Below are 25475 nucleotides of genomic sequence, written 5' to 3'. Positions count from 1 at the left end.
CGGGCACACTTCAACCTGGAAGTCAAACACAAGATCATCTGCTGGTATTGCTGCAGGTGTTGGAAGTACAAAAGTGATCTCACAGATCACTTGCTATGTGCTGAGTGCAAAAAGTATGTACATAACAAGCGAGGCACTTTCAGATTTTCTGTGCTTCCATGCCCAATATTTCATTAAGTAGCTGCCAAGACAAGCACATCTACTTCTGGGTAGTGGGCAAGGGGGTACTTGGGGGTTGGCTAGGTTCGCCCCTCCCAAGGGCACAGGCCCAATGTGATGCAAAAATTGCACTTACCCACTCTGGCTAGAGGCCCGTCCATGTGCTCCTCAGGCTGCTCCTCCACTGCTCTGGGCAGCCGGGGGAGGTACACGGGCTTCTCTGGGCACCTTGGCAGAGGAGCGCAAGGGACAAGGGGGCGCTGATACAGCCCCTTGCCAAGAGTGCAAGGGAGCTTAGGTGCTCCTCTGGTAGTGGGTAAGAAAAGAACAAGCTTGAGGTTTCCCTCCCTGGCCTCTGGAAGTCTCGTTTCGCTTCCTGTTGCCTCCTGTAACTTGAAACTACTACTTTTCATTTGTTCAGGATTATGTCACTACCAGGTATCAATTGCTGCATTTGCACAATGTCATTGTGAACATGCAAAATACATATAACCCACACATTCCATAGCAAAGCCGGGTGGGCCTGAGTACAGAAACATTTCTCTGTGTAAGAGCAATGGCTTTGCAAAGATTCTTCTTCAGGACACCAACATTTTGTGGCTGGAGCTGGTTTCAATTCTCATCACCATGTCTCATTTGTTTTGGGGCCAGAAGCTCGCTCTGTCTTATCTTAGCCTACCCTTTCACATCTGCTTTATATATCAAGACTGCAAAGTGCAGGCAACCCTGTTAGCCTGCAGCAACAGAATCCATGGGAAGAGAATGACATTGGCTTGGTCCTCTCAATCAGTCAGTGAACTTCAGCCACTGCCAAAGATTTCTGCATATAGGCAAACAATTATGAGCTTGCTTCTGTGTTATATTGACAGGCCCGGAGAAACATAATATAAGTGCCATGCCAGATTTTTAAAAGCTGGATCAGATGTTTTTTCTGGCACTTTCAAGAACCTCCAAGTCATCAAAAATAATAGCCTAAGCCAGTGATGGGAAACCTGTGGAGCTACTAATGGTGCTGGACTACAGCTCCCATTACTCCTGACCATTGATCATGTTGGCTGGGGCTGATGGGAGCTGGAGTTCTGACATCTAGAGGGCCACAGGTTTTCAATCCTTAACCAAATCTTTCGGGTGTGATTTGCCTTATCTGGCAAGTTGTGGTTTTAGGGCGCTCTCCTTTGTACTGTGTTCTACAACCCCATATGGCTGAAACCTGACTTGAAATTTCCTTGATACTAAGTTTTTACCTGTTCAAACTGCTCTTTTGAGATTATCTGTCTCTTTTAAAAATGCAGATTCTGGATCCCTGCAGTTCTGCTTCTGTATTTGCCTGCTGCCACCTGGTGTCCAGCCACAGTGCAAAAAAATTCCCAATTACATCCCTCATCCTCTAAAGTGTCAACCTTTTGCTAAGCATGATAACCAAAGGGTCGGTTAGATGTAGGTGTCCAGAATCTTGCCTGTACAGTGGTACCTCGGTTTACAAACTTAATCCGTTCCTGAAGTCCGTTCTTAAACCAAATCTGTTCTTAAACCGAGGTGCGCTTTCCCTAATGAGGCCTCCTGCCGCCGGTGCCCTTCTACTGTTTGGCTTCCGTTCGTAGACCGAGCTAAAGTTCACAAACCAGAACACTACTTTGGTTTTGCGGCGTTCATAAACTGAATAGTTTGTAAACAGGACTGTTCATAAACCGAGGTACCACTGTATTATATCTCACATTTATATCTGCATCCTTTCCCTAAGAGTGGCATGTTGTTGTTGTTTAGTCATTTAGTCGTGTCCGACTCTTCATGACCCCATGGACCAGAGCACGCCAGGTAATTCTGTCTTCCACTGCCTCCCGCAGTTTGGTCAAACTCATGCTGGTAGCTTCAAGAACACTATCCAACCATCTCGTCCTCTGTCATCCCCTTCTCCTTGTGCCCTCCATCTTTCCCAGCATCAGGGTCTTTTCCAGGGAGTCTTCTCTTCTCATGAGGTGGCCAAAGTATTGGAGCCTCAGCTTCACGATCTGTGCTTCCAGTGAGCACTCAGGGCTGATTTCCTTAAGAATGGATAGGTTTGATCTTCTTGCAGTCCATGGGACTCTCAAGAGTCTCCTCCAGCACCATAATTCAAAAGCATCAATTCTTCAGCGATTAGTCTTCTTTATGGTCCAGCTCTCACTTCCATACATCACTACTTGGAAAACCATAGCTTTAACTATACGGACCTTTGTTGGCAAGGTGATGTCTCTACTTTTTAAGATACTGTCTAGGTTTGTCAAGAGTGGCATACATATGGGTTATTTCATCTCATCAGACCAGTCCCACTAGTAGAAGCCCACACAAGGGCTTCCACTATGCAACTGGGCTTTCCATCTCTCCTGCCTCTACTCCACCACACCCAAATCAGCTTAGGAGGTCAAGAGAACCCCCATACATTTCCTTTTTCCTTGGGCCCCTAGGAAATTTCTAGCCAACTTCACTGACTTCTATTGGCCTTGAGGCAGCTCTGTCTTGTTTAAATTCGTATAGTTATCAAGGCACCAAATGATGTGCCATCATTCGCTCATGCTGCACTTCATACATAATTCTCTGTACAAAGCCTCACTTCTGAAAAGCCACCAAGCCCTGGAGCCCTGTTACTTGCTCAGTTTGCAACCATTGATTTCCAAACTTCCACCAGCTTGTTTCTTTCCCCCTGTTCCTCTGATCTACCAAGCTGGTAAGTGAGTCATACTCCTTTTTTAAATGTTTAATATTTTGTATTACACACCCTCTTTAAAGCAGCTTACAAAATGAAAGGGAATTTCTCTCTTCAGCAACATCTTCCCTGCAAGTCCCTGACACATGGACTGATTGCTTAATTGGTGCATCCATTTCTACTGGGGAAAAGGTAAAAGAAGATTTCTGCCAGCCATTATTCCTCTGAAATCTAAAAAACACTGAGGCAGCATGAGGCTGGGAAGAAAGTAGGGCACAATGCTGAGCACAGCTGTCTCTTAAAGGAGATGTCATAAGGAAGGTTTTCCTTAACCACCATGAAACTCTTTGCAATTCAGAGGCTTCTTAGGAATTATCGGTTGTTGCTCTTGACAGTAGCAAACTATACTGTGGGAGGGTGGTGTGGAATATATTATAGTTCAGGGATGCGGAAACTGCATTCTCCAAATGAAGGTTGGACTCCAGTTCCCAACAGCCCCAGTCAGCATGGTCAATGGTAACAATGTGAATTGTAGTCCAACAACATCTGGAGGCATGGACATAGCTAGATTTTTTTGTTGGGAGGGTAGGCCTTTTGTTTTTTGGGGGGGGGGGGCAGAACCTCAGTTAGCTATGTATTTTTTATTGATTTTTATTGATTTGGGGCCCATGTCTGGAGGGCCACAGGTTTCCCATCCCTGTTCTAATGCCTTCCACTGAACCATCACTTTTAGTGCAGTAAATACACATGTGTCTGCATTAATTTTTTCTATCCACTTATTATTGTAGTGCTGAGGTTGCACAGCACAAGAGCTCATCCAATCACTTGGTGCCAGTTTTAATATATGAAAATATTGGCTGAAAAGCCATTACCCTTTCTATGCACCACTCTGCCACTTCATGAACCATTTTTTTAAAAGTTTTCTTTAATTGTATCATTTCCTTGGTGGGCATGGGACTACAGTATTGGTATTGAACAGGTCTTGTCCAACTTCTACATCTCACTGATGGAGGATTTTTATTTTTATTTTAAATCATTTGGAAAGGCTCTTGATTCCCAGCCACCCTGCAAATACGCACAATATAATGCTGTGCAATGGCAACATCTCACTCCAATTTCTTAATATGGATGTTAAGTGCGCTGCTGCAAAGGTGGAAATGCCTCACATCCAAGGCCTCATCTATTTGGAGGAAATGGATCTGCTGCTCCCTGTTTCGACCTGGATGGGGCAGTCTACACATTCAAGACCTCCACACCTCTGTGCTAATAGTGGAATACATGAACAGAAGGGGTTTCTAATTCACATCTTCATCCTTTGTCTTCTGGCTGGAAGATGGGTGTTGTTTGCTGAATACGACATTGGTTCTGTGGTGTGAAAAGCATTATTGTACATTCTGCTAAATGGGAGCAGTAGAATTTCTTTCAGTGGCCAAACAGTCAACTTTCAGATCTTACCTTCTACTGCATATTCCCCTCTCCAAGTACTCCCCACCAGCCCCAGAGCCTACTGACCTCATTTCACATAGCACCATAGTAATATATCAGCCACAGGTCAGGACAGTTGCTAATCTAGATTTGAGCTGGCTGATGTGCCTTTAGGGGATTATGTTAATTGGCTGACTAATCTTGCTGTTTGTGTTAGTATTTGATCACTTTGGAATCTAGGGGTAGGGTGTGAAAATTATTGGCCTGAGATCACAGAGGCAAAAGAGGTGTCTAGCAGATCTCCAACTCTTTATGTTGTACATGAACAAGTGAGTTGTATTATTTATTTCTGTAGGGATTCTGCAGATACATGCAATTATTTATTTCTGCACTGTGCAGGTGTGCATGTGTCTGTGTGCATGCATGCATGTGTGCGTGCGCGCGCACACACACGTTGAGTGGGGAACTTTGCTTATGGGGAAGAATGTTTCCTGTGATTTCTACTAGCTTCAATGTGTTTAAAAGGGGTTAAGCTAAATGGAGGATAAGGCTCTTAGCCCTAGTTATTATAGGTACCTCAAGGATCAAAAGCAGTCAGAATCTGAATACCAGTTGCTAGGGAACAAAAGCAGAAGAGGGCTACTGTGTTCATGCCCTACTTCTGGCCTTGCCAGAAGCTCTGCCCACCTGTCAAACCTGGTCCATAAAGGGTGGGGAAGATAACCATTCGGCTCACCAGTCACAGCCTATTTCCCACCCCTGCTCTATACTGAAGAAAGGGGCTGTCTTGATTCCTGGCCAGCCTATGATGATAGAGACGCTTATCTGAACGTAAGAAGATCTTTATTGAGGGAGAAAAGAGATGCAGGCTCAGCAGTAGGTAATGACTCCCAGTAGCTGCTATGCTCAAGCTAGGTGGCATTCTCCATACGCCTATGAAGAATTATCTGATGGTGAGAGCTGTTCAACAGTGCAATGAACTACCTTAGAAGGTGGTGGAGGTTCATTAGCGTTTTAAACAGATGTTGGATTGGATTCTTTAACTCTGATTTCTCCATTGCAGGGGAGCTGGACCTATATTCCCTTTGGGGTCCCTTTTCAACTCTACAATTCTATGATTCTAAGGGAAAGAAGCAGTAACAGCAACCACCCCCACCACCCAAGTATATCCTTTCTGAAAATAGGGGCCATCCTATATCAGGTGGCCTGAAGAGTAAAGGTAAAGGGACCCCTGACCATTAGGTCCAGTCGCGGACGACTCTGGGGTTGCAGTGCTCATCTCACTTTATTGGCCGAGGGAGCCGGCGTACAGCTGGAGTACAGTCATGTGGCCAGCATGACTAAGCCGCTCCTGGCGAACCAGAGCAGCGCTCAGAAACACCGTTTACCTTCCCGCTGGAGCGGTACCTATTTATCTACTTGCACTTTTATGTGCTTTCAAACTGCTAGGTTGGCAGGAGTAGGGACCGAGCAACGGGAGCTCACCCTGTCGCGGGGATTCGAACCACCGACCTTCTGATCGGCAAGTCCTAGGCTCTGTGGTTTAACCCACAGCGCCACTCGTGTCCCGGCCTGAAGAGTAGGTATATGCTAATGATGGAAATGGGGGTAGCATTTGGTTTGACCCTGCTTGCTGATTTTTAAATACTGTTTCCATGGCTATAACTTAGTATTCCAATTACATGAGAACAATTCCTCCCACCCTCCTTTTTTAAGACAATGACAGCTTTAAACAATTGTTTTAGAAGGGCTTTTGTTTTCTTTCGAAAGTCAGTTTGCATGCTGATCTCTAGTGAGCCTTAATGGTCTGCTGAACAGTTCTGAGAAATGGCAAGGGAGGAGGTATCTTGAAGAGAGAAACTGAACATGAGAATGCTCTTAGTCAGCAGCAGTGAGCCATGACAACAGAGGGGAAATTGCAAAGCGTAGATGGAACCATTTGTATATCAGCCGTGTGGGAAGAACTCACAGAGGGCCAGAAGATACTGCAGTAAACAAGGCCAGTGCAACACAAGCGCATAGCGCCAACCCTTTCTGAAGCCCATCAGAGTGCAGAGTGGGTACCTGTAGCCCCCCAGCTCATGTTGACATTGAACTACAATTCCCATCAGCTCCAGCCAGAAATGGCAATGCTCAAGGATGGTGGGAGTTGTAAGTCAGGAACACTAGTGGTTCCCCAGTGTAGTTCTAAAATATGTTTTCCCCATGCAAAATAAATAAATTTAAAATCTTCCATATAGAGCAGTGTTCTCCAAGCCTTCACTGAGATCTAGTTTTCTACATTGACGGGATTTTGATACTGAGGAGCTTTCAGTGATATGAGCATCCACCTGCAGCAGTACAGGAAAGATACAAGTTTACCATCTCACTACGATTCTCCAGGATTCCTATCTGTGAGATCACAACACTAGCCCTGCAATTACAGGCAGCCTGGCTGTCAGTCTTAAATTGTCCAACTCAATGGAAATTACACCAATTTGCAATTACACCCCTTTTCAGATTCGCTTACAGCACCAAGACTTCTCATTTACTGACCCATTTATAGGCTTGCAAGTCAAAAGTCATTTGAAACAGTCTCTTTCTCCCCACACCTTCCTCAGTCCTGTCCTTCAGGTCGAATCGTTCCTCATTTCACTCAAGCTTACTAGTCAGGCTGCTGATGTGTTAATGAGGCTATCAGTCCTGACACAGAAGGTCATGATACCAATTAGTTTAATACTTAAGGTGAGCAAGAGGCAACACTACAAAAAGTTGATCAGCTGTGTTACTGTGGCTGCAAAGGCCACTTCTGAAAGCAGGCATCTAAGAGCTCAGAAGTCACTGTGATTTTATTTGTCCTTGTCCACAGTTGCATTACATTCCCTTGCATTGGTAAGAAAGCAAAGTTAACAGAAAAGGGATATAAAATCAAGCATTCAAATAAGCAGCCCAGCAACTAAAATAATAGAATCAGAGAATTGAGGAGTTGGAAGAGGCTACAAGGGACATCTAGTCCAATCTTTCACACAACGTGGGGCTCAAACCCACAACCTTGGCATTAAGAGTCTCATGTGCTACCTTCTGAGCTACCCAGCCTCACAGTGAGGAGATATAACTTAAGCAGCATATGGACCTGTGCTAGGGATAAAATATTTGTTAAATCGTATAAAGCCTGAGGAATAGAACACAATGGTCCAAAAGAATATTAGACAGCTCTGCTGCTGAAGCCAAACAAGTCTAGCTCTGTAGTTTTCCAAGACTGCCCCCCACCACTCCCAGAATCCACATGTAAAGTGATTTGAGCTAACTAGAGAAGTGAAACTTAAATGAGACAGGGGGCATACTTCTCCCTTCCATATGGTTTGTTGTAATACCAATATTCTGCCACCAGATGTCCCTCTAATACAGTTTGCTTCAGCATTAGTTTCTTCACACACTGTGAGAGCAAGCAGCCAATTAGGTTTCACAGATGTGTACTGACAAATAGATGTTTGACAGACACACACACTTTATTTCTAGACTTCATGAATTTCCTGCAGTATGCATAATGTGTAGTACTGCACTGTGCAGCTCATCATCGAACAGGAACATCTGCTCATAGGAACCTAAGAAGCTGCCTTATACCAGGTCCAATTACTTGTCCATTGAGGACAGCGTACCCTATCAGTACTCCCAATTGCAAGCAGATGTTCAGGACTCACAGACACTCTTTCTTAATTGGAGACGTCAGGGACACAACCAAAGACTTTCTGCATACTAAGCCTATCCCTGAGCTATATGGTCTATCTCGTAAATAGCTGCCCTATTAAAATAGTCATTCCTTCATTACCTATGATAAAACTAAATAAACCTCACCAGTCCCATCGGATGCAGAAACATGGATTAACAAATGCAGATAAGAAGTGCTGTGAAAGAGCTCTACCCAAGACCATGCAGAGTTGCTGCCAGTCAGAGTAGACAATACTAAGTTAGATGGACAAATAATCTGACTTTGCATGGCTAGGAGCTAAAGACACAAGAGGAAAGCTGGTGTTACCACTGGTGCTTGAAGACTGGCAAGAAACCCCTAAACCTAAATTGTGCCTCCCTACCTTTACAGCTCAGGAATAAGAAACAGCTATGAAGGAGTGAAAGGGACGCGGGTGGCGCTGTGGGTTAAACCACAGAGCCTAGGACTTGCTGATCAGAAGGTCAGCAGTTCGAATCCCCGCGACGGGGTGAGCTCCCGTTGCTCGGTCCCTGCTCCTGCCAACCTAGGAGTTCGAAAGCACATCAAAGAGCAAGTAGATAAATAGGTACCGCTCCGGTGGGAAGGTAAACGGCGTTTCCGTGCGCTGCTCTGGTTTGCCAGAATTGGCTTAGTCATGCTGGCCACATGACCCGGAAGCTGTACGCCGGCTCCCACGGCCAATAAAGTGAGATGAGCACCGCAACCCCAGAGTCGGCCATGACTGGACCTAATGGTCAGGGGTCCCTTTACCTTTCCCTTTATGAAGGAGTGAAAACAGCAATATTTCTTCTAAAATTAAGGGGAAGCTGAAGGCACAAGTGGCAGGTTTAGGGATGGAAGGGACCTAGGATGATTTAGTTCTTGCAGAGCCAAAGACAGGGAGTATATGTGAAAATGTGGGCCAGAATTAAACAAAAAAAAAGCTAACCTACTGAAACATGTTGACCCTGACTCCCATCCTGCAAGCTGCTTTTGAAACCCATTCCCTGCAGTCCAATAAATGTTTTATGGCATTCCGTGCAAAGCTCCTGTATGGGAAAACCAATAGCCAAAGTCTCTTAGGACACTGGTTTCACAGTTCTTTGGATCCTAGTGAGTGTCTACAGAAGGGTGCATTGAAAGCCTTGCGTTTTAACTGAAATGTTCAAGGACAGAGACTAGAGCAGCAGAGCAGAAGTGTTGGGCCTCTGTGCTCCTGTGCCCCCTCCCATGCTTTTAAAAATTCTGTCTTGAAGTGTCTGCTGTGCTTTTGGCTGCATCGCTGCCTGTCACACCCCTCACGGGAGTCCTCCACAGGCTGAGTCAAAGGGCACATTAGCTTGTCAGTGTAATTGCAGAGCAGCAGGCAAGCTTGTGCCATCAAGCGGAGTGTTTCCGAATACAAAGTGAAAGTGACAAGCTGGAGAAAAAGCAAGGAAGAAGGAAAGTGAAGTGCACAAGGCCAGGCTCCGCTGTTGCACAATAGCAACAGCCTTTTGCTCTTCAATTTCCCCCCCTCACATGCTGAGAAGTTTCAGGTCACTACCATTTTTTGTGAAGAAGGTCTGTGCATGTAGCCGTTTTTAGGACAGGGAGGGATAGCGGGGTGGAGAATTCATAACCTAACTGATCAACCTTCATAATCTGGAACAGAAGGCTCATAGCCCAGGAGTGATAGATAGGCAAAGCCTTAAGCAGTAGGGAGACTCTTTTCCCATCTTACCATCGTCGTTTCCTTGTTGCAATTAAGAAGGTAAGAATAGCCCTGTTGGATCAAGGCCAGTGAGTGGCCTTCTGCTCCAGCATCCTGTTCTCAGAGGCCACACAAGCAGGACCTGAGTGCAACATTACTCTCTCCTCCTGTGATTTCCAGAAACTGGTATTCAGAAGCATACTGCTCCGGCCGTATGCAAGAGTACAGTATGGGCAAGAGTACAATATAGCCACCATGGCTAGCAGCCACTGATAGTCTTCTCCTCAATGGATTTGTCTAATCCTCTTTCAAAGCCATACAGGTTTGTGGCCATCACTGCCTCCTGTGGGAGCAAAATCCCAGTGTTTTTGCACTATCTGAATAAGTATTTCCCCGCTGTCCTGAATATTCCAGCATTCAGCTTCCACAAGTGTCCACGAGTTCTAGTAAGAGGGAGAAAAGCCTTTCTCTATCCCTATATAATGTAATAATTGTATACATTTCTTTCTTGTCACCTCCTACTCATAGTAATCAAATCCCATTTATTATTTTGGTTGTGCTTTTCTGAACCTGTTCCAATTCTAGAATATCATTTTTGAGATGAGGCCTCAAAACCTACTTGCTCTAATAGCTTAGTTTACAAACTATTTTGTTATTGCTTGTTTGTCAGTCTTACATGGCTGACCACCTATTGCCACTTTCTAACACCTCTCCTCTTTTCTTTTCTTTGCCTCTACCACTCTGAGTTTTTGCCAAACATTTCACTTGCATATCAGCTAATTCTCCCCATTCTGCTGCCCACTAAGCCTTCGAGTTTGGGGCTTGATGAAAATATTTGTTTATTCCAATTCCTGGATTTTGGCATTTACATTAAACTTACTTTTTCTGTTACACACACGAGTTTAAACTGCCCTGTTATTTCAGGAACACAAATTGTGTTTTGGGTTCCACATGTGTGTGCTTTTAATGTTAAAAATAAGGAAGTTTACACAGCCCAGCTTTGATCGTACAGAATGTCAAACTGATCCAATGGCGTCCAGATAGTAACAAGCAACAGATAGAGAACACAAAAAACCCAGAGTGCCCCATGCCAATGGCCAGGAAATGTAACTGCAATGGGGAGAGAAACACAAAACGTGAAAGCTAACCTTGGCAATGGCTGCAATCAAAAACCCAAGCATAACTATAAACCGTACACAGAAAGCAAAACATAAAAGTTAGATGGGTAAATCCATAAGAAAAATGCCAAAATCCAGAGTCAGACAATTCCTTTATTAGGGCCAACCAAAATGTCACAAATTAGTGAGCACACATTCATCAGGATGAATGTCAAGCAAAGTGGGGAGCAGAGAGGGAGAAAAGCCGCTTGGTGTTGAAGCCATAGATCATTTCAAACAAACAGTTTTGATCTCCACCGCTTCCACTAGCTTGTAAAATCATCTCTTGCAACTAAGAAAGAATGCAGCTCCAACAATAGTAATAGAAAGGGTTGCCAGTTCCCAGCTGGATCACAGTTCTTTTGTGTGTAGAGAATTGCAGTATCAGATATAGGAGCTCAGAAAGTCAATCAGGAGTACAGTAGTCTAAAACACAGAACTTACCCATATATACAAGTTCCAAAGACTTGCACATTAGCTGTGTTATTCTACTAAGGGGGAGAAACCCAGTGACTACTTGGGGGTTCAATGCACTAAAAGCAGCTTCATCTTCACCCCAAATCACCTCATCCCATGCCAGTTCAGAAATGGTGTCCTCTCTCTTTCTTTCTTTTAAGCTGTGTTGTCATCTAGCCTGGCTGCTGCCACTTTCCCCAACTATCCTTTCCACTGTACCCTCCCCTCCGGTTTCTTGCTTATTGTTTCCCACTTCCATTCCAATTTTATAGTTCTTCAAGCACTGACATATCCTAGGTGGTAAGTTAATCCCCCCTCCCCCCCCCCAAAAAATGTAGTGCTTTCTGAACTCAAGAAAATGGTCATCAAAACACTTTGTGAGAAGGGTCAGCAGGTCAGTGTCTGAACTGCCACATGAAAGTGAATAAAACAAGATGAACTCTATTCTTTGCTTTGGCTTCCAAGCAAATTGTCCTGGGAACAGAAGCAGGTAGGGGGAAGAGGAGTTAAAATGCTGCAAATCCGAAGGCCTTAGTCCAACGAGAGTGACTGCATCATAAATGGCACTAGTCCACAGACCAAAGTTTATAAAGCTTTATTAAACCTTTTGAACAGCTGTGCAATGAACAAACAAAAAATAAAAAAAAAATCTCTGTGGAGGTTTCACGATTGGTTTCTCATTTCCAACTCCCCTGGAAAGAAAAAGCATTTTCAGCAATGCTCTTCCAGGGAAAGATTGTGCACAGCTAAACAGGTGGCAAAACAAGAGCATAACCTTGAAATGTTATCCAAAAAGTGTATGCCTGCTTCCCCCAAAGGACTAGCTTATGCTTCAGTGAAACAAACGTTTCCTAAGGAAGAAACATATTTATTTTCTGGAAATTACTGATGTGCAAGAGAGTGAAAGCTTGAGGGTGGGGATAAGCTATGATCCAGGCATCACCACAAAAAGGTTTCCCAGAACCACATGAAGATGCAGCTTAACCATTAGTTGCTTTCTTCCTCCCATAAATTCATGCACAGGCTCATTTACTTGTGATGAGCGATAGTAATAATACTCTTGGCCTCAAAAGGGAAAAAAAGCAAGAAAAAAAGCAGCAAGTCACTCAAGTGACAACTCCAATCCAGTATCCAGAAGCAGCCCATACCTCTCGTCAGGCTTAGCACATACAAGCTTCTCTACTTGCACTTGCTGTTTGCCTTTTCAGGTTAGAAACACTGAGAGCTTAAAAGTCAACAGCAAAAATAGTAAGAGGGATCCTGAAACATTACAACAGAGCATGCTTCTTTTCAATTCAAGACCACTGGTAAACTGTGGATATTTGGCTGGGTGGGGTGGTGAGGCAGGCTCCAGTGCCTGTGTAGTAAAAGTGGCATCATGACAACTCTGGGATTTTTGAGCTATGATCTATGCAGATAAGTATTTTGGAAAGGACTCAGGCAGTGCACACATTCCAGTTTGGCCTGCTGTGATGAATCAGCAGCCTCCTGGCTCCAACAGCTTTTAAACTTTATTAGCCATTTGCAAACCCCGCCCCCCCCCCGATGTTCGGAATGAGGAACACTAGCTCTTTATCAAAAGCAAAATGGAGAGGCTTTCCAATTTCAACAGGATCAGATGACACATGTTCCAGAGTACTGATGGCTGCGTCCTCAACTAGGCAAGGAGTGAGACCACTCCAGCGTCAGGCAACACTCAAAATGTCTCTTCACCACCAAGTCAGAAATAGAAGGACCAAACGCAGGTAATACAGGGCAGGAAAAATGGGGTGGGAAAAGGCCACCCACCAACTGCTCTGTTTCAACCCCAGGACAACAACGTTATCACCATAAACAGCTTTTGTAAAATTTTACAGGCAGATTGTGGAAGGGCAGGTGATCATGAATGAAACACTTTAATCCAGACATACAAACAGGTTGCTTGTACTCTAATCACATGCCTTATAACCCCTCCTTCCCATAAAACCGTCCTTTTAAAAGAAAAAGAAATAAGGAGCTTGCAACCAGGTAGAGGGTTTTAGGTGCCAACCACATTGGGATCATGAGCAGAGTCCGGCAGCTGGGAGCCAGAGCAGTGATACAAGAAACAATTCCCCCAGCAACTGTAGCAGATGAGGAACAAGGCGGCCAAGAAGACCAAGGCACAGATTGTGCAAGGTTTCCGCTCCAACAGAAAGCTCAGTAGGTAGAAGCCCATGAACACTGAGTGACTAAACCACAAGGCTGGGTTGAGGGGCTTTGGGATGAGGAGAACAGGCAGTAACCACTGGAGGCAGTACATGGTGTCTAGTGATCAGGATGTCACAGTGATGGCAGCAATCCAAAACGGCAGTGTAAATCGTCTCCTCTGCGCATTCAACTCTTCCAGAATCAGATGGGCTGACTTCATAAAAACGTGTGGTGATATATGAGCAAGTCTTAACAGAAAGGTGGGGGGGAGAGGGGAAAAAAGAGGGGACAAGTCAGCAAGTTGGATTTTCCAAGTGTTTTAGATTTGCATTGTGTAGTAATCCAACCCAGCTCCCCAAACCCTACTGTAGTTTTCACACTCCAAATCCCAAAGCCTCATTCCCCCAGCTGCCACTTCCCTGGGTCCATGCAATCCCAAGCTCTAGTGCAGGGGTCAGCAACCTTTTTCAGCCGTGGGCCGGTCTACCGTCCCTCAGACCATGTGGTGGGCTGGACTATATTTGGGGGGGGGGGGAGGGAATGAACAAATTTCTATGCCCCACAAATAACCCAGAGATGCATTTTAAATAAAAGTACACATTCTACTCATGTAAAAATACTCTGATTCCTGGACTGTCCACAGGCCGGATTGAGAAGGCGAATGGGCCGCATCCGGCCACTGGGCCTTAGGTTGCCTACCCCTGCTCTAGTGGTTCCTTCTTGTAGCCTATGGGGGAAGAGACAGAAGATGCATGAATCTATTGTGGCATCCTTCTATCTCATGTACAGGTGATTGTCACAGGTGTTCCTATGTAGTTTGAGAACCATTAGGCAACCAAGGTCAATTTCATTCTACCATGTTGTCAGTACTTGTGAACACAGCATCTGAACACACACAACTACTAAATTAATTCACACACACTCCTCTCTCCCTCACTTACAGGAACGCTGCAATAAAGTTGGAACATGAAAAGATCAGCACACCTTCAGAGTTCTTCTTGATTTTATTTTCTTCATATTTTGAGACCACTGTTATGCTATATTGGCCAAGTGTGAGAGCACAAGGTACAGTGGTACCTTGGTTCTTGAACTTAATCCATTCTGGGAGTCCGTTCGACTCCTGAAACAGTTCGAAAAGCAAAGCGCGGCTTCCAATTGGCTGCAAGAGCTTCCTGCACTCGATCAGAAAAAGCGGAAGCTGCGGTGCACGTTTGGCTTCCGAAAAACGTTCGCAAACCGAAACACCCACTTCCAGGTTTGCAGCATTCAGGAGCAGATTTGTTCAGGAACCCAGTCGTTCAAGCACCAAAGTACCACTGTATCTGGTTCAAATCTTCCCTCAGTCTTGAATTCACCAAGTTGCTTGCCCAATGTTACTACCTCTCTGACTCTGTTGTAGGGACCGCTGAAAATGTATATGAAGAACTTTCAACTAGTGACATTCCCTATCAAATATGTTTAGTGGGTAAACCAGAGATTTGTAGAGCCCTGATTAAGAACCCTACATTCTTGGCCATTTGTATCCAGAGGAACTTCCTACTCTCAGACACCTTTCACTGCCCTCCCAACCATCAAAGGCTTCTTGCCTTCTCCAGATAAGCTGCAGCTCTCAGTCGTCATTGCTCCATCTACAAACAGGAGGCAGAAGCAAGAGTTGGAAAGAGAACTACTGAAAAAGCCCAGTTCAAATAATACACAGCTCCCCCAAATGCAAGTACTACTAAGGCTATGGCCACTGCAGAGACAAATGCAAAGGAAAGCCTAGAACTGCATACCCTGTCACTTGAGCTTCAGACAAGAGGAAACAACAATGATTTTGCATTATGAATGTTGAGCAACTAAGAGGAAAACTTACTGTAGCCCTACCAGCAAATAGCTAATTGTTAAGAAAGGAAGGAAAAGAATAACTCTTTATTTTCTGAAGGCCAGCCATTGGAAAACAGAGAGATCAGGTCGCGCTGGGCTCAATCCAGGTGGATTTTCTATATATACTCCATTGTGAAGAATTTGTCTGATGTCACATGCTTGCTGGGAGACACATAGATGAAGATAATCATGGACTGTGTCTAAAGTACTTCAGTTTGAAGGAATAAAAAACTTTAAATGACACAGACTAATCAAGAAGTGTTTTCTTTCTATCTGAAAAATGATTTACAGCTCAACATAAAGGCAAAGGTCTTTTTGAAAACCCATGTTAAAGAGAATTTAGCCATAAATTTGTAGAATCTGGGCAGTGAAATTTTCCCCACCCAGGGATGGGTTCAGTTTTCCTTTATCAGGTATGTGGCATGAATGAAGGGAACAAAACATGGAGGATCAGGTTTGTACAGCCTTCTTGATGCATCACACACACCAGTACTGTCAGCAACAAAAAAGGAATGACAACCCATCCTACAATTAATGAAACTTTAACCATAATAAGCCATAGTTTAATAAATGGGGTAGTTTAATTGGATGGTGACACAAGATACAGTTTTCTCAGTAGTTTCATGCAGCATTGTGGAACTCCCATCCAGGGAAAATTCAACTGTTTAGAAGATTCAGGTGCCAACTGAAAACATATTTCTTTGTCTGGGCTTGGAACATTATGCATCAGACTCTACCCCAGCAAAGTTTTATTGTCCTTGTACTGTTTTCAGTTCTTGATATAGATTTTTATGTTTTATTTATTGCTTTATCATGTTTGTATTTTATGCTTGTTGTTAGCCAGCCTGGGTTCCCATGGGAGAAAGGGCGGGATAGAAGAACAAACAACAATATTGTTCAGTTGCCTGAGTGCAAATATTGTTTGGGTGCAAAGTTGTCATCATGAATTTAACAGAGCAAAGTTACCAACTTCAGGAGAAATTTTATAGTGCTCCTTGACAATGGCTTTCTTAATGCTAGTTATAACAAAACATGAGATACACATGGCAAAATCTGCCCAAGATTTGTAGGTAAGTAGCAAAACACTTTGTGAATAGGAATTTCTCCTTTGTGGCAGCAAAGAGTGCCTCCCAGGAGCACTGAGAGAGAGGTGACAAAGAACTAGCAAAGGGATGCAATGCTGTTTCCCTTAACTCTCAGATGAAAAGCTATCATACATGGCTCTGTTGAGCTGTGCAGTATTATGCACATTGCCATGGAAACATCAGATAAGACTAGCTTGAGGACATCTGACGATCTTGTAGAATCCTACTCCGCTGACTACATCAAATACCTTGCTAAGATCAACAGAACTGAGGTAGAGTGGCTTACTTTGTTCTCTGCATTTCTCTCATAGCTGGTGCTGACAAAAGATCATATTTGTTTTTGATCTGCTTGCACAGAAGTGGGACTGTGCCTACCAAAGCATTGAAGCATAAAGTTACTGGGAGTACCCTCAAAAATCATTCTGGCAAATGCTCTCCCTAGGGTGCAGATGAGAGAGATTCCAATGCCTCTGGGGTTGCCTTCATTCTTACACAGCATGATAATGTTAGAACCACATGTTCAGTAGAACTACTTCTTTCCTCCAGCAGCAGAACTAGTTATAATGGACTGTCTGACTTTTCCACTCCCATGAACCTCAGCTGTAATACCAGTCTTTCCAGGTACTCTCTCTCTTGCCAGGGACTCCATGAGTTGGCTCTTTGTACTATCATTCTTCATATGTGTAAAGTATATCTGATTTGAGGGCTGTCTTGAGATACATCTTTTTCATAAGAACATAGTCTGAATTAGTTTTCTACTTGTGAGATGCAGCTGCTTGTTCCTGTAGATCCAGGGTCTGACAGGCAGGAGACTGCTGAAGTGGGAATGAGAGTGTGTCATACGTTACATGACTGCTCCCCAAATAAGAAGCAGTTTATATATGATATATGCTAATCCACTACAGATTTATACAGCATCTAAAATAAATGCTTTCTATACTGCACTTTTTGTTGGCTTGAGTGTCTTGACCAGGCTGTATTATTTCCCTCGGCATACGACATTTTAATTTCAGTCGGCTTTAAATCAGTTATTTCTAGTCATCTTGCCAAAAACTGTCTACCACTCTCCCATATATTGCTGTGTTTAGAGAAAGGAAGACCCACAGCTCAGTGATACAGCACATACTGTGCATGCAAAAGTTCCATGTTCAGTTGCAGACATCTCGTGTTACGAAAGGATCTTTGACAATAGGGTGGGGAAGGCCTTCCACCTGAGACCCTTGGGAAGCAATGCTAGTCAGAGTGGATGATACCAAGCTAGTTGGAACAATGGACTGACTTAATACAAAGCTGATTATATAAAAGGCACAAGGCACACCTTCAGGTTTAGATCTATACAGCTTTCAGTATGGAATAAGGGCAAAGGGCAAACAAGAGAATGAAAAAAGTTAAGAGTGCAAGTGCTGTAGGAGAAGTAAGAAATACACTGAACAACCTCATCTCCTGCTAATGCCAAGATCATGGTGGTGCTAGGTGCCACCACGATAACCTTTGCCAATTGTCACTGATATTGCCTATGCTATGTTGGCCAGCACATATTAGGGCTATGACTTGCATTTTAATCAAACCCTTCCATTCAAATCACTGAGAAAAAATTATATGATAGTAGATGTCCATGCTCCCACAACTGCAATAGCATCAAAGTACAAGAAACTGAAAATGGCAATTTTAGGTTTCTGCCTCAACGCTTATCCCACCATTCCCCAGAACCACTTCTCTATTCCCCTTACCATTTAGAAGCAGTTACATGCCGACTACGTGAGAGCAGCATGTGGGAGTGATATAGAACAGGTTGTAGCAGCCCTCTCACAGAGTCCCCCACTCAATATCCATGAGGAAAGAGAAATTGAGGATTGAGAAACCAACCATGCTTGTTGATTCCAGATTATCTGGAAAAGAGATACAACAAAGCCCTAAAAAATGACATCCTGTTCACTCCCGAAACACACACAAATCCAGTTCGGCACTTTCAATACTTTAATGTGGAAACAATAAAAAGATGACTGTTTTGCTGATAACTAAAATTATTCTCTGCTGGCTTGATGAAAGAAATTAGGATCTTCCCCTTCATGCACCATTAATAAATACAACTGATGACAGGAAACAACTCTGTCAAAACAAAATTCAGCCACTAGGAATGTGCAAAGGACAGAGCCTCTACAGCCCTCAAGTAATCCCTGTTGCTCCAAAAATTATCATCTGAACAAACCTTGCTGTTCTTATGCAGCTTGTAAAATAAATAAAAAAATAAAAAAACACTTTAGCAATTGTAGCTGGAGGCCACTTATTAAAATCTACCACCAAGGTCACCTGGACTGTAAGTAAAGTATGTTTAATAGTATCAAGGGAGTAGACAAGGTAGATAAAAGCATGCTCAGCTTCATCATAAATGATGTCTCTTTCCCTGCTGCTTCCATTTCCCTATTCTCTTTGGTGAGGTTTCTGGGAGTCATGTCACTCTGAGATTACCCGTAGCCTTTACTACATTCTCTCTACAGGTTTTCATGTCAATATACTTCAATTAGCAAAACAAGATATTCAGCCTCAAAGGTTTTCCTCTTTTCCCTTTAGCAATTGCATTCTTAGAAGTTTAGAGGATACTGTTTTACTGTGAAAACCACACAGTAAGAGACCGAGATTTCAGAAAAAGAAGGAAGAACAATTATGGGTGCAAGATGTGAACTTTAATACCCAAATAACTGTTCTCTAATTTCTATGAACTACTGTATAAGGAAAGATGGATCACTAGTTAGTAAAGCATTCCTTCTAAAAAAAAGGGCATTGCGTTATTCAGCAATATAAACTTTTTGAATATAAGAGAACAAAAACCTGTATTAACCTGCTTTGCAATTACAGTGAAGTAGCTATCTTGAGTGACTTTCTTCACCAGATAAACCTCAAAGGGAACAATGGAGAAATGCTTAGAATCCTATGGGCTTTATACCAAGATTGACTTCAAGGCTTTATAGGCAAGTTGAATTTTCCCTTCACATTTCCCCCATTTATATAGTAGCAGCTGACAATGGCATAATGCAAAGTAGTTTACCTGTGTCAAAATGAAAGAAGGTAAGCTAATGGGCTGGCACAGGTGGAGGGAAAATAGAGAGATTTGTACCTCCAATTTGCTTAGTGTGCTTGCTGGCTGTGGGGGGTAGCATTGTAGTTAGATGCAGAGGATTGATGGGAGGAACCAGTATGGGCGTGGTGGTGGGACAACTATGAGTGGTCAGAGGGAGAAGACTAGGAACAGAAGGTGTCAGTAGCTGAATGGGTAACAGGGCTTAGCGAGCTGGGGGAGTCTGTGGCAGAGTGAAGTCAAGAATCAGTAGCTAAAGCTGGTGAGTGGGAGGAGGGAGGTCAAGAGGCAGATATGAGCCAGGCTGGTGAAGAGTCATGGTTGTCTCCCTCTCCTACTACAAAAAGCTCCCTTCCCCCTCTGTCTGCCAGAACCAGAAGAGGGCTGAAAGGGGCAGAGCAGTGACAGGATGCCCACAGGTGCAGTCTCCAATTGCTTGGAAAAAACCCTGAAGAGGAGCAAACTTAGATGGCTATGGGGAGGCAGGGACTTTCAGTCTCAACATCTGCTTTAATGGAGTAAGACAAACAGTGAATGAATTGCTGTGTTCGTTAGACCTGACACTTAGCCAAGAGATCATGTGGAGATCATGTTTTCCTAATACAGAGCTAGCTCCAAATTTGAATTGTGTGATTTACTGGCCGGATCACTCTGTGACAATCACCAGCAAAATAACTGTGCTATCAAAATAGGCAATTGGGTGCCCTCCAGATGAGGTGGACAAACTCTAATCCCTAACTCTTGGCTATGCTATCTGGGACTGATGGGAGTTGTAGTCCATAACATCTGGAGGACACCACATTGACCACCACTACAATTTTTTTTAATGTACTGCAGCCTTCAGCAATCTGATACTCTCCAGATATTTTGGACTACAACTCTCATCAGTCCCACCCAGGATAGCACACATCTGGAGAGCACCAGATTGCTAAAGGCTGATTTACTGAATGTGTTAAGCGCATGGTTCAGCAAAAGTGCTGCTTCAGAGTACCTCAGGAGGAGAGAGACAACTGTTACACAATTGTCAACTTCAACCTGGCATCCAAGGAAGAGATTTTTGCAGGCTGATATACTTCTGTACTGAAGAAGGTCACTCGAGAGAGGGCGAAAAAGGCAAGGGAAACTGGAAGAGAAAATATACAAAGTAAATGTAATTTAAAAACTGAATGGGAATTGCACAAACATGGAGATTTCTCATCAGAAAGGAAGTAAAGCAAACAGTGACATTCCAGATTATTATTATTTTACTCTCTAATAATAAATAATTGCTATTGAAGTGCACTACAGTATTTACTTTGTTCATCCTCAGCAACTTAGGAGGAGAGGGAGGCTTGTCCACCTCACATTTTAAAGAACCAAGTCTGAGAAAATATCACCAGGGATGTTTATGATGGAGAATCAAACTTGAATCTCCCAGGTTCAAGCCCACCACTTCAAACTAAACTGTCTTGTGTGGCCTCTAGAATTTTATTCCAGTTATCACAAGCAGCAACATTTTAGACAGCAACTCTTGTATAGGCTTCAGGCTGTTTATCCATCATCTTTGCATAGAAGCTTCACACATAACTAGCTAAAACACAGGTACCACAAAATGAACCAATATGGAATGACGATGTAGCAGAATAGTTACTTCATGCTTCTTATGCTTCCAAGAAAGCATTAAGACTTACCAGCCAAAGAACTAAAAGCCACATGTCACCCTAGTTGCAGAAAGCTGTTTGCTGCCAATTTGCAGTTAAAGGAAAATTTCTTCCTTTTAAGAGCTTTAGTGCTTTTGAACAGGTGGGGGCACTAAAAACGTATTCTCATACCCAACCCATTATATACCTACTGAGCCACATACACACTCTGATGAGAAGAAAAAGTACTCAGAAAATGAGGTAGAAGCAAATCTAATGTTCTGTGAGCTCTTCAATTAGGTCTTCACTATGGCAAAGGCTGCCAAAATCAAGGATTGCCTTGACTGCAGAACACAGGGAAGTTTTACCAAACAGATTCTGCTATTTCTACAATCCATTTACTTTTGAAGTATTCATACTTTTAAATATTTGGTGCCAACTGTGCATGGGGTCCTGTACAGAACATAGACAGTGATCAGAAAGGAAGTTACTATGAATAAGGACAATAATTTATGGGGGGGGGGGGGGCAGCAGCAGCCAATGTGGTGGAGCTATGGAGCTCAGCACTGGTGCTGTTGCAGTTTACCTAGACAGTGTTAGGGTGGGGCATGACAGCAATGAGGTTGGGGCTACACAGATGCATTGACAAAGCTACGCTGGTGCTCCCATCAGTTTATCTGTGCGGCTCAGACTAGCTGTCACTCTGCCCTATGTCCACACCAGGCATAGGCAAACTCGGCCCTCCAGATGTTTTGGGACTACAACTCCCATCATCCCTAGCTAACAGGACCAGTGGTCGGGGATTATGGGAGCTGTAGTCCCAAAACATCTGGGGGGCCGAGTTTGCCAATGCCTGGTCCACACCATCCAAGTAAGGTGCACCGCTACTGGCGGCCGGAGAACTTGCAGCCCTTGGCCTAATGCCATGCATGCATGGCCATGAGAGGGGGAAATGGGGAGAGGAGGAGGAGGAGGGATGGCAAAAAAGAGAGAAAAAACAGGGCAGAGGAAAAGAGAAGCATGGTGCCACATCCACTGTTCATTCAGGCCCGCCCACTACTGGCATTTAGTTTCTGACAGATCACACACAATGGAATTTGGTCAACTGAAAAAAGACTCACCACCCCTGATTTAATGAAAGAGTAATATTTTAGGATTAGGCAAGTACTGCTACTTGGCAACATCAGACCATAGTCTTCTAGTGACAGTCCACTCTCCTCCTTTAATCATTGTCCTGCTAGATGCCTCTAAACAGCAAACAGGCATTAAATGAAGATGTTGCTCTTCTCCAGCACCTGGTACATCAAGGTTCCATTTAACTATCTTGGCTAACAGGCACTGACAGACACACAGCTTTGTCTATTCCTTTTTAAAAAAAAAAACCCACACATATTTAAATACACATGCACAAACACCTTAGACGTTATAATTTAATTTGTGTTTTAAATGAAATCTAGGCAGCTGTAGTATACTGGCATGCTGCTGTTTATCTTACTCCCCATGCAAGCTACTTGAGCCATTTCTTTTGAATGGGAAAGCAGCAATGTCTTGCAGCCCCTTCAGATACTATTGCAACTCCCAGCACCACTGATTGTCACCTACGCTGGCTGCGGGCTGATGGGAGTCCCAACAACCCCTGGAAGGCCACGAATTCTCCACCAGCTAGAGAGCGGGCTTAATAATCCAAGCAGACAGTCGGGAATTCGATATGCCAGACGTTGCTAACCTGTGTGTGGCCCTCCAGATGCTGCTGAACTCCCAATTCCCACCAGGCTCTATCAGCACATCCAAGGGGCCAGGAGTCCACAGGGCAACGACACCTGGAGGGTCCACGATGTTAGAATTCCTGGAACTCCTGACACACAACACCTGACACGAGCCGATCATCACTTTTAAGGGGGGGGGGAGGGCAAAGGAGCAATTCATCTGGTCCACCCCTGAACCCCGACACACCGCATGTCAATTTTCACTGGACGCGGAGCGGGCGGAGAGGGGGCAGGATCGGCGCCTGGGCCGTGTCCGGCCCACACCTGTGGACACGGCGGAGCTCCCAATGAGGAGGCCTCGGTTCAAAAACACCAGTGGGGGGATTGAGGGGGTGGCGCTCCCCATGGGGCACAAAAGACGAGGCTGGGGATGGGGAGAAGCGAACAGAAAGGAGGCAGACATTCAGCGGGGGGCGCTGCGGATTCCTCGCCGCCCCCCACGGCCGAACCCTCGCGGGCTCCTCGTTGGGGTTCGGAAAAACGGCACTTCCCCACCCCGAGGGACGGTTCCACCCTCAGAGCTGACGCGCGGAGCAGAACCACCCCGGCAGGAGCTGCCCCCTCTACCGCGAAGACATTCCCTCAGGCGCCCCTTCTCCGTTCCCCTCATCCGCATTACCTGCGCTCCTCGCCATAGCGCTGCCTCGCCGCTGGGCCGCTCTCCCTCCCTCCCTCCCCGACGCCCTCGGCTCCGTCTCTGCGTCTGTCACTCCCCGCAGGACCCCTCCTCCTCTCCAACTGCCCACTCAGGACCAGAGCCGGGCCGCCCGCGCCGCTGCCTCCTTTCAAGGCGCAAGCAGCGTTACACACCCACTACCCCTTACCGAAGGGCTGGGCGGCCTGCTTTAAAAGCGGGTCTTCTTCCGTCCGGCGAAGCGGTGCCTGGTCACCAGCTCAACCGTCCCGTTGTGTTTGAAACAGGCATTGCAGTAGACAGCCCTTTCAGTTTGGCTCTAGCCCGTCGGCGTAACGGGCCTTCCGGCTGGCTCGACAATTCCACGATGATGAATATGCAATAAGGGGGCGGGGCCCGGACTTGGTTGCCGGCAGGAGGGCAGCTCTTGCGCGAAACCGGCAGCCGAAGTTGGTTCCTCGTGTTTACACGGGTGCGGAAGCAGCAGCCTGAATAAGCAGCCAAAGTTTTTGCTCCTGCGCTCCTAGAAAAGTAATTTTGTTACCCAGAGGCTGGGCCCAGTATGGATTCTGACCACTTCAGGAGGCAGGCATAGATGGTGCTTTGGAATGCTTCTTTCAAATTATTTTTTATTAATCTTCCAAATTATTACAAATCAAACCAAATTTATTACAATTTCTTAAATTCAGGTTTCCCGCTCCTGTTGCAAACATATTGTAAAGAGTATGGGTTGCTCGTGCGTAAGTTGCCGCCTCTCCTGGCTTTGTTGCCTTGTTAAACCTTTCTGTCTGGACAGCCCTTCACTTCGTGGCTACCTCAGTCGCTAGCAGAATCCGTCAGTGAGCGTTTCTTAAACCTTTTCCAACAGAAAAGTTGTTTGACACCCAGTCTCCTCCTACTCTCTCTGCGTGGAAATCTTCTGCGCAGGGAGGGCGTGGGTAGCGGAGGACCCGTGCTCTCCCCGCTGGTGTCCAGTGAAGAGTCTGGGAGCCCTCTCGCCGATTCCCCCATCTGCCCTTCTTTATTCCTGGTGTTGCGCTGAATTGCTTCCCCATCTGCTGAGCTGCCTCTCTCCCTGCTGGGCCCTTCTCCAGCATCATTTGAGAGCCTTCCCTCCGCCTCTAGCTCCGATGTCAGTTCCCTGACACATATGTTGATCTTTTCCTCTCGTAGCCGCATCATCTACTTTTGAATGCTTCTGTTGTCTGTGCCAAAAAAAAACAACCACCTTGCAAAAAAAAAAAGTGAATCGACACAGTTCTAACCAAGCCCTCTCTCTGTCTGGCGCGCTCCTGTTCTGGTTGCTGAAGCTTTTTGAAGCGGGAAGCAATGGGAAACGCGGTATCTGCAGTCTGGAGTGCTGCAAACGCTCCCTCACACCCGTGTCTATAAGCGAGAGAGCGTGGACCCATGATTTCCTGTTCCCGGTTTTGTAGAACAGCATCCCCTTTTGAAATGCAACGGGTACCCGCTGTACTGTATATAGTTTTCAGAAGCAATTGGAAGACATTTAGGTTTCAGTAAACTTCTCAAACTGGCTGAATTTTAATTTTTAAGGTTTTTCTGCCTCTGGTGTGTTTCCACCCCCCCACCCCCCCGCATGTTTAAAAAACCTATTTTTATTGTATGCTTGCAAGTCAGGTTGCAAAAAGCATGTGAGAAAAGCTACCATCATTGTGCATCATATAGATGAGCTAAATATTTTTGCTGCCTCTGCCATCAGACAAGAATGCTGATGTCAGCAGCTAAGGTAACACCAATACACCTGCAGTGAGGGCATGTTTATGCAATGCGAGAAGCCTTCAGGCGATAGTTGTTGATTTTAGGCTACTCAGCAGCTCCAGATCAGCACAGTAGAGACCACAGGCAGCACCTGCTTGATCTGCAACAGGGCGATGGCAATGAAAGCAGATGGCGTTGAAAATAGTGCAATATTCCACCCCAGGTCAGTCAGCATAATAAAACACACAGCAGGGTACCTTTCTGTCAGTCAGCTAGG

At 44.8% G+C, this 25475-nt stretch overlaps 1 protein-coding gene across 4 annotated transcripts; it reads right to left on the bottom strand.

Annotated features, from left to right (window-relative positions):
• Nucleotides 1–11841: 11841 nt before the first annotated feature.
• On the bottom strand, nucleotides 11842–23590 carry BLCAP (BLCAP apoptosis inducing factor). Of its 4 annotated transcripts, none has more exons than XM_081011881.1 (4): nucleotides 23462–23590; nucleotides 20449–20580; nucleotides 18112–18270; nucleotides 11842–13678 (listed from the first exon to the last, which is right to left on the bottom strand). In XM_081011881.1, exon 4 carries the CDS (start codon nucleotides 13540–13542, stop codon nucleotides 13279–13281), a length of 264 nt encoding a protein of 87 aa, XP_080868007.1. In that variant the 5' UTR covers nucleotides 13543–13678; nucleotides 18112–18270; nucleotides 20449–20580; nucleotides 23462–23590; the 3' UTR covers nucleotides 11842–13278. The 4 variants fall into 4 exon arrangements, with proteins under 4 accessions (XP_080868007.1, XP_080868006.1, XP_080868005.1 ...); XM_081011880.1 differs by lacking the exon at nucleotides 18112–18270 and adding an exon at nucleotides 15286–15458; XM_081011879.1 differs by lacking the exon at nucleotides 18112–18270 and having other exon boundaries at nucleotides 23462–23589.
• Between the last annotated feature and the right edge of the window lie 1885 nt (nucleotides 23591–25475).

The sequence above is a fragment of the Podarcis pityusensis genome (assembly GCF_964106645.2).
Source record: "Podarcis pityusensis genome assembly, chromosome: 6".
Lineage (NCBI taxonomy): Eukaryota > Metazoa > Chordata > Lepidosauria > Squamata > Lacertidae > Podarcis > Podarcis pityusensis.
Note: the sequence above shows the minus strand (reverse complement) of the source record. Positions and strands in the feature narration are given on the sequence as shown.

Bases quoted from the DNA above. Each gene is read 5' to 3' on its own strand.
- BLCAP (XM_081011881.1), bottom strand. From the start codon at position 13,542: ATGTACTGCCTCCAGTGGTTACTGCCTGTTCTCCTCATCCCAAAGCCC.